This window comes from Centropristis striata, chromosome 2, assembly GCF_030273125.1.
Source record: "Centropristis striata isolate RG_2023a ecotype Rhode Island chromosome 2, C.striata_1.0, whole genome shotgun sequence".
Taxonomy (NCBI): Eukaryota; Metazoa; Chordata; class Actinopteri; order Perciformes; family Serranidae; genus Centropristis; species Centropristis striata.
This window is the reverse complement of record NC_081518.1, coordinates 696656-708179: the sequence shown is the minus strand read 5'-3', so window position 1 is coordinate 708179 and position 11524 is coordinate 696656. Positions and strand designations below refer to the sequence as shown.

The 11524-nt window shown below is 36.8% G+C and overlaps 2 protein-coding genes across 3 annotated transcripts in view; both read right to left on the bottom strand.

Annotated features, from left to right (window-relative positions):
* Positions 1 to 708, bottom strand: part of ogfod1 (2-oxoglutarate and iron-dependent oxygenase domain containing 1) — a 16636-nt gene extending 15928 nt beyond the window's left edge. Inside the window, exon 1 of the mRNA XM_059356389.1 lies at positions 393 to 708. Within this exon, the coding sequence (XP_059212372.1) occupies positions 393 to 555 (163 nt within the window). The 5' untranslated portion in view covers positions 556 to 708. The remainder of the gene's footprint in view (positions 1 to 392) is intronic.
* Positions 709 to 1386: 678 nt separating this feature from the next.
* On the bottom strand, positions 1387 to 11168 carry nudt21 (nudix hydrolase 21). Of its 2 annotated transcripts, XM_059356294.1 has the most exons (8): positions 10876 to 11168; positions 7802 to 8002; positions 6271 to 6334; positions 4905 to 4994; positions 3872 to 3947; positions 2273 to 2387; positions 2016 to 2074; positions 1387 to 1767 (listed from the first exon to the last, which is right to left on the bottom strand). In XM_059356294.1, exons 1-7 carry the CDS (start codon positions 10995 to 10997, stop codon positions 2044 to 2046), a joined length of 699 nt encoding a protein of 232 aa, XP_059212277.1. In that variant the 5' UTR covers positions 10998 to 11168; the 3' UTR covers positions 1387 to 1767; positions 2016 to 2043. The 2 variants fall into 2 exon arrangements, with proteins under 2 accessions (XP_059212277.1, XP_059212284.1); XM_059356301.1 differs by lacking the exon at positions 2016 to 2074.
* Between the last annotated feature and the right edge of the window lie 356 nt (positions 11169 to 11524).

Below are 11524 nucleotides of genomic sequence, written 5' to 3'. Positions count from 1 at the left end.
CCCCTGCTCCTCCTCCTCACCCTGTGTGCTCTTCCTCCTCCTGCTCCTCTTCACCCCCTGCTCCTCCTCCTGACCCTGTGTGCTCTTCCTGCTCCTCCTCCTCTCCCCCTGCTCCTCTTCACCCCCTGCTCCTCCTCATCCCCTGCTCCTCCTCCCCCCCTGCTCCTCCTCCTCCCCTGCTCCTCCTCCCCCCTGCTCCTCCTGATCCCCTGCTCCCCCCCCCTGCTCCTCCTCCTCCTCACCCTGTGTCCTCCTCCTGCTCCTCACCCCCTGCTCCTCCTCCCCCCCTGCTCCTCCTCCTCCCCCCCTGCTCCTCCTCCTCCTCACCCTGTGTCCTCCTCCTGCTCCTCTTCACCCCCTGCTCCTCCTCCTCCCCCCCTCCTCCTCCTCACCCTGTGTGCAGGCTCTCCTCTGGCTCCACGCCTCCTTCACCACCTCCTTCAGCTGTTCGTCTGCCACCAGAGAACAAACTGAAGCTGTTTCCTCCTCGCAGCTCTTCTTCTTCTTCTTCTTCTCTGGTTTCAGACTCTCAGCGGACTTCCGCCTGGACGCCATTATGAACTCTTATTCAACTTTATTTATAAATTATTATTATTATAGTTTATTTTATAGAAACTCTCCGGTTATTAGCAGCTTCCACAACTTTCCCACCATGCTGCTGCTGCTGCTGCTGACGCATGAAGGCGTCAAAGCGGCGAAGAGCGTCGCAGGCAAATGACGTAAATAATGTGGGTCATTACGCCCTGAGTTCAGACTGTCAGGCACAATTGGCCTAACAGTCCGAACTCAGGGCGTTAATGGCAAATTACCTTCAAGTTTTTTTTTTTTTTTACAAAAGAAAACTGTCAACAACTCTTTTGATGAAATAAATATATTCTAAATTTTACTAGTTAACAGGTCAGAAAAACAAAAAAATAATGATCCAATTTCTCCTTAAAAAGAAAATTAATATAGTTTATATAAACATATTGAGTAGACTTTTTATTTTATGTTGTTTTTTTTACCATTATACTGTATATATCCTTTGCCTATATACATTTATAGTTTTTATTTATTGTTTAATCGACATACAATAATCCATTTAACAATCTATTTTCTCTGATGTGCAATAAAAATACTTAGGATAAACCCTGTATGCAATAATAATAATAATAATATATATATATATATATGTATTATTATTAGCAAACTCACTCTAAAAACTAACTAAAACTGAATTTGAAGACAAAAATTCACAACAAAATTAAAACTAAAACTAATCAAAACTATTATAACATTGATTTGAACCTATTTTGTGTTTGTGCTGCTGCAACACTAATAAATCTGATGTTAGTTTCTATTGCTATTATTTAATATAAAAGGTAAAATAAAGTGTGAGTCAGCCACTCGACGCTCTTCGACCTTTATAAAAACATCGTGAAAGGAGCGTTTTATTAAAAAGAAATCAGACATCGTTACAGGTTGAAACAGCAGAAACTCAATGATGCACTTTGTTTAATCAACATCGGCTTCCTGGGAAACATAAAATCAGATTCTCACCACACTGGAATACAGAAACAACTGCTACTACAAAAAATCTAACTTTTTTATCCCCCAGATTAAAAAAACAAATCAAAAACAGACACGTGACATTTCATTTCTTCTTCTCACAGTAGAAACAACTTCCTGCTTGCTTTGTGAAATATTTTCTCCTCTTCAGCCTCCGGCCTGAACTCACAGAGACAGCCAGACGTCGGTTCACTCTCTCAGTTGTAAATAAAGTTGAACCTGGAAAACCATCAATAAAAACATCAATCAACAGGAATCAGAGATGGTTTTCACAATAAAAGCATCACATGTTTTGTCTTTACTTAATTACTTTCTTCTGTTAAACCTGTGGAGGTTTATTATTATTATAATTATTATTTAATACAATAGATAATACAGACAAGAGAATAAATCACAAATCCACTTTTCAATAAACAGTTTTAAGCAAATTTGAAGTCAAAATGTTGAAAAAAAGAATCTCTGCACACCTGAACATGTGACTGCTGCATCGGACGGCTATGTAACTTCAACACTGAACAGTTCCTTCCTATAGTTTTTTAAATCATTGTATATATAAAATATGTTACATTCATAAGAAAGAAAACAGGGTCACAAGTTCACGGTTATACAGCTTTTATCAGCAATTTGACAAATTCAATTCACGTCATCATGTTTGATTCTTCATTTTTCAATCCATCAACATAAAAAACAAATGTTTCAGTGTGATTAAAGTGTAACTTTGTACCTGCTGAGTAGCTGCGGTAGGCTGGAGATGATTGGTCCGTAGCCCGGAGCGTTGTCGTACAGCTCAAAGAGCGGCGCCGCCACCAGCTTGTAGTTCTTCGGGACCGCAAACAGAGCTGCACAACACACAAACACACAAACACACAACACACACACACACAAACACACAGACACACAAACACACAACATCACAACGAGATTTAATCATACTGGATAGATTTAGAATAGAATAGAATAGAATAGAATAGCCTCTAGTTTCATTGTATATGATGCAATGAAACTAGAGTGCAGCTCTATTGGTGCATAAAACAACTAAGAACAACAACACAAAAACAACTTAAGGACAATAAAACAAAGGTTATAATAGTTTTGAACACTTAAAATAAGAAATTAATAAATTTTCATTTCTTATTTTAAGGACATTTTTTCCCTGTTTTTCTGACCTATTTTTTTTCTGACAATTTTTTCTGTTTTTCAGAGTAATTTTTTTTCTGTTTTTCTGACTTTTTGTCCGACTATTTTTTCTGTTTTTCTGACTATTTTTTCTGTTTCTCTGACTATTTTTTCTGTTTTTCGTGGCGTTTTTTTCCCTGTTTTTCAGAGTAATTTTTTTCTGTTTTTCTGACTTTTTTTCTGACTATTTTTTCTGTTTTTCTGTTTGTTTTAATTAAATCTAGAAAAAGCACTTTGAACACTTAAAATAAGAAATTAATCAATTTTCATTTCTTATTTTAAGGAAATTTGTTCCCTGTTTTTCTGACCAATTTTTTTTTCTGTTTTTCTGACTATTTTTTCTGTTTTTCAGAGTAATTTTTTTCTGTTTTTCTGACTTTTTTTCTGTTTTTCTGACTATTTTTTCTGTTTTTCAGAGTAATTTTTTTCAGTTTTTCTGACTATTTTTTCTGTTTTTCGTGGCGTTTTTTTCCCTGTTTTTCTGACTCATTTCGCTCCTTTTTTCTGACATTTTTTTTCTGTTTTTCAGAGTAATATTTTTCTGTTTTTCTGACTTTCTTCTGACTATTTTTTTTCAGTTTTTTTTATTAAATCTAGAAAAAGCATATTGAACACTTAAAATAAAATTAACTTTAGTTTAGTTTTTAACTTTAGTTACTAAAATAAGAAATTAACTCTTAAAACCAGATAAATGATCTAACACTTCTAAATCTAAAGTTTTTTTTTTTATCTTGGTAAGAACCAAATAATCATCAGGTCACTCTGCTCGGCCAGTTCATCACTGCTGCAGCTTTACTTTATCTGGTTTAAGAGTTCATTTATTATTTTAAGTGTTCAACATGCTTATTTCTAGATTTAATAATCTTAATTTAATAAATCTTCTCATTCAGAACGGACAATTTTCTCTTATTTGACCAAACAATTCTTGACTGAATTTAATTTTGTGAACACAGAATGAAGTTAAACAGTTAAATCTCAATATATTGTATCAACACTCACAATATAAGATAAATAAACAGGATAAAACGGTCTCGCTGATTCTCACCTCTAATATTTATTCTCTCCTTAACGTCCTAACAGCTAAAACGATAAATAAACAGGTTGTTTGTGATGAACTGACTATGAGATAATTATTAGATGAACTGACCTTTCTCCTGCAGCTGAACCAGAAACAGCTTCTTGTGCTCCTTGGGTTTGGTGATGTGAGCTGGAATATACGGATACTGGAAGACACAAACACCAGCTCACATTAGTACACAAATAAACAAACAAACAAACAATAAACTGATACATAATGCACAATGTAATAATGTTAAATATATAATATTGATTTCTGCTGCTCAGGAGGATGAAACGTCTCACTGCTGTTAGAACCATGAAGAACTCAACCAGGTAATATTATAATATTATAATTATTATAACACAGTTATAATGACATTAAGCAAGAAGAAAGAAAAGACACAAGTTGAATTTCTCTGACAAAATATTTTCTTTTTTGTTTTTAAAACTGGAGTAAAATTAATGTTTATATACAAAACTTTAACAAAAAATAGTTTCATACATATTAAAACTATTTACATTTATACAGCCTCTCCTGTCCTCTCCTCTCAGCTCTGTTTAAACTGTTGGTCTCAGCAGAATTTAATGTTTTTAACATCTTATTACAAACTGTTTAGTTTAAGCCACATTTAGACATGTAGAATAAAGTGATTTTGACAGAAATATCAAATTTTAAGCTTCGTGTTTGTTACTTTTTCCAACAGAAACTTGTGTAACCTGTGGTGCGTTCAAGGACTGTCTGCAACTTTAACTTTTGGGTTTTATGTCATTATAACTGTGTTATCCTGTGTTATCCTGCTCAAGGACATGTTTGAGTTGGTTAAACTTCTAGCCTTGATTGAGCTGATTCCACAGAGCTGCAGGACTTTTATTATATATCATATATTATCTACTATATATTACATATTACATATTATATATCATATATTATCTATTATCTATTATATATTATATGTTGTGGTGAAATACAAGGAACAATTAAAACAGCCTGAACGGCCTGTTGGGGCTCGGATGGTTAAACTAGAACCAGAAGCTGCTTGGACACACAGAAACACAGATCTGTTCATGTGAAATGTTGCTTCACTAATTTCATATTTCAGATCTTGTGATCATGTTCTGACCTGCGGAGGTTCAAAGTTTGGACGCCACCAGTTCCCGATACAGTCGTCAATCACCCAGTCCTGCTTCACGCCGTCCTGACGCCCCAGAATCTGATCACACAAGATTAAACCACATAAACTCAGGATCAAACTAAAGTTAGTCACATAAACTCAGGATCAAACTAAAGTTAGTCACATAAACTCAGGATCAAACTAAAGTTAGTCACATAAACTCAGGATCAAACTAAAGTTAGTCACATAAACTCAGGATCAAACTAAAGTTAGTCACATAAACTCAGGATCAAACTAAAGTTAGTCACATAAACTCAGGATCAAACTAAAGTTAGTCACATAAACTCAGGATCAAACTAAAGTTAGTCACATAAACTCAGGATCAAACTAAAGTTAGTCACATAAACTCAGGATCAAACTAAAGTTAGTCACATAAACTCAGGATCAAACTAAAGTTAGTCACATAAACTCAGGATCAAACTAAAGTTAGTCACATAAACTCAGGATCAAACTAAAGTTAGTCACATAAACTCAGGATCAAACTAAAGTTAGTCACATAAACTCAACATCAAACTAAAGTTAGTCACATAAACTCAGGATCAAACTTAAGTTAAATCACATAAACTCAGGATCAAACTAAAGTTAAATCACATAAACTCAGGATCAAACTAAAGTTAAATCACATAAACTCAGGATCAAACTAAAGTTAATCACATAAACTCAGGATCAAACTAAAGTTAGTCACATAAACTCAGGATCAAACTAAAGTTAGTTACATAAACTCAGGATCAAACTAAAGTTAGTCACATAAACTCAGGATCAAACTAAAGTTAGTCACATAAACTCAGGATCAAACTAAAGTTAGACACATAAACTCAGGATCAAACTAAAGTTAGTTACATAAACTCAGGATCAAACTAAAGTTAGTCACATAAACTCAGGATCAAACTAAAGTTAGACACATAAACTCAGGATCAAACTAAAGTTAGTTACATAAACTCAGGATCAAACTAAAGTTAGTCACATAAACTCAGGATCAAACTAAAGTTAGTCACATAAACTCAGGATCAAACTAAAGTTAGACACATAAACTCAGGATCAAACTAAAGTTAGTTACATAAACTCAGGATCAAACTAAAGTTAGTCACATAAACTCAGGATCAAACTAAAGTTAGTCACATAAACTCAGGATCAAACTAAAGTTAGACACATAAACTCAGGATCAAACTAAAGTTAGACACATAAACTCAGGATCAAACTAAAGTTAGTCACATAAACTCAGGATCAAACTAAAGTTAGTCACATAAACTCAGGATCAAACTAAAGTTAGTCACATAAACTCAGGATCAAACTAAAGTTAGTCAGATAAACTGACCTCGGTCATGAGACGTTTGAGTCCTTCCACCTCGTCTTCTCCAGGACTCAGCTCTCCTCCAGGCCTGCAGCAGGAGGAACCAGGAAAGTCAAAGTCACATTTATTTCTATATTTACAGACGGCTGAGACACCAAAGTGCTTCACATAAAAGTGCAAAAAGTGCAATAAAAGGAAGGTGAAAGAAACAAAAACTAAACACATTTTTTTTTTTAAATAAATTAAAAGAAGAAGGGATCATTTTAAAGCACTGAGGGATTACTAGACGACATTATTCACTAAAACTAGCAGGAGGAAAACTTTAATGGAAGTCAAGAGAAAAGAGGCGGGGCTTCAAGTGAGACTTAAAAACATTTAAGGGCCCCACACAGCGCCCTGATGGGCCCCGACGCCAACGAGCTCTTATCTGATGATTCTGACGCCTCTCGTCGGACACAGTCGGGTGGAAAAAAGCAGTGAAACCCGTCGCCATGACAACTAGCGACTACACAGCAGCCTGTACGTTCTGATGCAATAAGTCAACTCTTCTACTAAATAATAGATTTTTCAGCCTCTGTAGCAGATAGAAATGACATTCATAAAGTATCTGAGAGCTTATAGCTGTTATATCTGAGCTCCCTCCGCTATAGTCGTCTTCACCATGATTTATAAGTTCTGGAGAAGTCCCATGATGCATTGGGACACTCCCACATGGATTCTCATTTTGTGTCTTTTTGTGTCTTTTTTTGGTCATTTTGTGTCTTTTTTTAGTCATTTTGAGTCTTTTTTTAGTCATTTTGTGTCTTTTTTTAGTCATTTTGTGTCTTTTTTAGTCATTTTGTGTCTTTTTTGGTCATTTTGTGTCTTTTTTTAGTCATTTTGTGTCTTTTTTGGTCATTTTGTGTCTTTTTTGGTCATTTTGTGTCTTTTTTTAGTAATTTTGTGTCTTTTTTGGTCATTTTATGTCTTTTTTTGTCATTTTGTGTCTTTTTTTAGTCATTTTGTGTCTTTTTTTTGTCATTTTGTGTCTTTTTTTTGTCATTTTGTGTCTTTTTTGGTCATTTTGTGTCTTTTTTTTGTCATTTTGTGTCTTTTTTTAGTCATTTTGTGTCTTTTTTTAGTCATTTTGTGTCTTTTTTTGGTCATTTTGTGTCTTTTTTGGTCATTTTGTGTCTTTTTTTAGTCATTTTGTGTCTTTTTTGGTCATTTTGTGTCTTTTCATGTCTTTTATAGTCATTTTGTGTCTTTTTTGGTCATTTTGTGTCTTTTCATGTCTTTCATAGTCATTTTGTGTCGTTTTTGAGTCATTTTGTGTCTTTATTTAGTCATTTTGTGTCTTTTTTTGAGTAATTTTGTGTCTTTTTTGGTCATTTTGTGTCTTTTTTTAGTCATTTTGTGTCTTTTTTTTGTAATTTTGTCTCTTTTTTTAGTCATTTTGTGTCTTTTTTTGGTCATGTTGATCCTGCCTCCAGCGGCCCCCAGGTGATTAGAGTTTGAGTCCCCTGCGTTAAAGAACCCCGTGGGGCGCTGGGTGAAGATCTGGTGGAGGACTCACAGCTTGAAGAAGGTGGTGCCGAGCTGCAGCAGCAGGACGTGGGGCAGGCGGTGCTCGTGGACGATGAGGACGCCCTCCACCGTCCGCCTCATGCCCATCTTCTCAAACTCCTCACGCATCCGCAGGAAGCGAGCCGCCACCGAGCTGTCCTTCTCGTACAGAGGCTCCTTGGTGCCGAACGTGTAGTTGGTCAGAGGATATCTGCACACAGACACACAAACACACAAACACACAACACATTCACTAGATATCTGCACAAAACACACAAACACACAACACATTCACTAGATATCTGCACACAGACACACAAACACACAACACATTCACTAGATATCTGCACAAAACACACACAAACACACAACACATTAACTAGATATCTGCACACAGACACACAAACACACAACACATTCACTAGATATCTGCACAAAACACACACAAACACACAACACATTAACTAGATATCTGCACACAGACACACAAACACACAAACACACCACACATTAACTAGATATCTGCACACAGACACACACAAACACACAAACACACCACACATTAACTAGATATCTGCACACAGACACACAAACACACAACACATTCACTAGATATCTGCACACAGACACACAACACACACAAACACACAACACATTAACTAGACATCTGCACACAGACACACAACACACACTAACACACAACACATTAACTAGACATCTGCACACAAACACACCACACATTAACTAGATATCTGCACACAGACACACAAACACACCACACATTAACTAGATATCTGCACACAGACACACAAACACACCACACATTAACTAGATATCTGCACACAGACACACAACACACACAAACACACCACACATTAACTAGATATCTGCACACAGACACACAACACACACAAACACACCACACATTAACTAGATATCTGCACACAGACACACAAACACACCACACATTAACTAGATATCTGCACACAGACACACACAACACACACAAACACACCACACATTAACTAGATATCTGCACACAGACACACAAACACACAACACATTCACTAGATATCTGCACACAAACACACAACACACAACACATTAACTAGATATCTGCACACAAACACACAACACATTCACTAGATATCTGCACAAAACACACAAACACACAACACATTAACTAGATATCTGCACACAAACACACAACACACAACACATTCACTAGATATCTGCACACAAACACACAACACACAACACATTCACTAGATATCTGCACACAAACACACAACACATTCACTAGATATCTGCACACAGAACACATAAATTAACCAGAAAACTAGAACTAGTAGGGTTGTCACCATACTAAAATGTTCAACTGGATACTGATACTATATATTTGAAATATTTGATACCATTTTCGATACCACCAGGATAAAAACAAAGACCCCAAAATTTAACAGAAATATTTTTATTAAGAAAAATGCAACATGTAAAAATGAACAGAACCACAGGTTAAATATTTATAATAAAAACAGTTACTGCAACTATGATAACAAGCTTCAGATACTCGATACTTTTTAAAATGAGTATCGTATCCGGATACAACGTTTTATTATCAGTACTTTTTTGAGTATCGATACTTCTGACGAGCCTAATAACTAGTAAAGCTGAGATCTACACTTCAGCAATATAAAACAAACTATTGTTCAAGATCACTTTAATGACATAAAACAGATTTTTAACACACATTTTATTTCAGGATTCTGGTCGTCAAACTTCCTTTTTCAGATTTTACATTCATTTTGATCAACAACTATAAACGGATTAATGGTTTTAATGGTTCCAGCTTCTAAAATGTTAGTACAACCTGGTTTCATTAATCATCATAATGTCTGTAATGTCAAAAAGTAGGAAATCTTTCACTGTGAGACCAGAAGCCCTCAGATGATTCTACTGAAGTCAAAAACAAACTGACCTCCTGCTGTTTGCCTCCAAACTAACTTCTGCTGATGATAATCTTGTTCTTTGATTTTTCCTTTGAAACTTTTAGTGCCAAGCAGAACAACTGAGCAACAGTTTTTGTCTGAGAAATATCTGGTAAAGTTGATCCTGGAATCAAAAGTTCTGCCGTTGATAAATAAAATAATTTGATGAAATGCAACTGCAGCGTTTTCAACACGTCTGTGGAAGACAAAGGTGCAGAAATTAATAAAACTCTGTTTTTGGATTGAGTTTTTATTACTGTTTTATTGTTTGACTGTTTTTAGTATTTTTATTGTTTTCATTGGGTTTTTTTTTTATAACTATATTTGTAAATGATTTCTATTGTATTTTAATAACTGTACCGCACTATGGTCAGCTGAGGTTGTTTTTAAATGTCTAGAAATAAACTCTGACTTGACTATTGTGGCATGTATCATAGGATATAGGATGAATATAGGATCTGATGCCAGGTTATAACTATCTAAATGTTTAACTGGATAATAATCAGACTGGTACCGAAACACAAAAAGGGACAGAGACGCCTCTGTAGCAGTAGCAGTATTATAGATATATATATATATATATTTAGCGGATTTCGCTGATGCATTTATTTAATTATTATTAGCAGTAGTACTAGTGGTATTATATTATTTATTATATATATTATTATAATAATAATAAACTTACAGGTTGATGGTCCTCTCCAGCGTTAGGGGTTTAGCGGGCCCGCTGACGTATTTGTTCTATTATTAGTAGTATTATTAGTGGTATTAGTAGTATTATATTATATATATAATAATAATAATAATAATAATAATAATAAACTCACAGGTTGATGGTCCTCTCCAGCGTCAGGGGTTTAGCGGGCCCGCTGATGTATTTGTTCTATTATTAGTAGTATTATTAGTGGTATTAGTAGTATTATATTATATATATAATAATAATAATAACTCACAGGTTGATGGTCCTCTCCAGCGTCAGGGGTTTAGCGGGCCCGCTGATGTATTTGTTCTATTATTAGTAGTAGTATTAGTGGTATTAGTAGTATTATATTATATATAATAATAATTATAATAATAATAATAATAATAAACTCACAGGTTGATGGTCCTCTCCAGCGTCAGGGGTTTAGCGGGCCCGCTGATGTATTTGTTCCCGAACTGGACGGCTCCTCCGCGGGGCCAGCCGGCGGCCGAGCGGCTCGGAGGAACGACCGACATCTCTACCGGGTCCAGGACGACAACGATCCGCCTCTGGAGGGACGAAGGGCGGCAGCAAGGCTCAGCTCGCTGCGGTAGAAGAACAGAAGCTGGAGCAGAAAGCTGGAGCAGAACGCTGCAGCAGGTTCAGTCCACAACAGATTCTCTAACGGCGGGTCCGGGTCCTCTTCCGGGGCAGGAGGCGCTTTGAGTCCGCCGGAGAGAGCCGAGAGAGCCCCCTGGTGGAGGGAGGAGGAGCCCCCTGGTGGAGGGAGGAAGAGCCCCCTGGTGGAGGGAGGAGAGCCTCCTGGTGGAGGGAGGAAGAGCCCCCTGGTGGAGGGAGGAGGAGCCCCCTGGTGGAGGGAGGAAGAGCCCCCTGGTGGAGGGAGGAGAGCCTCCTGGTGGAGGGAGGAAGAGCCCCCTGGTGGAGGGAGGAAGAGCCCCCTGGTGGAGGGAGGAGGAGCCCCCTGGTGGAGGGAGGAAGAGCCCCCTGGTGGAGGGAGGAAGAGCCCCCTGGTGGAGGGAAGAGGAGCCTCCTGGTGGAGGGA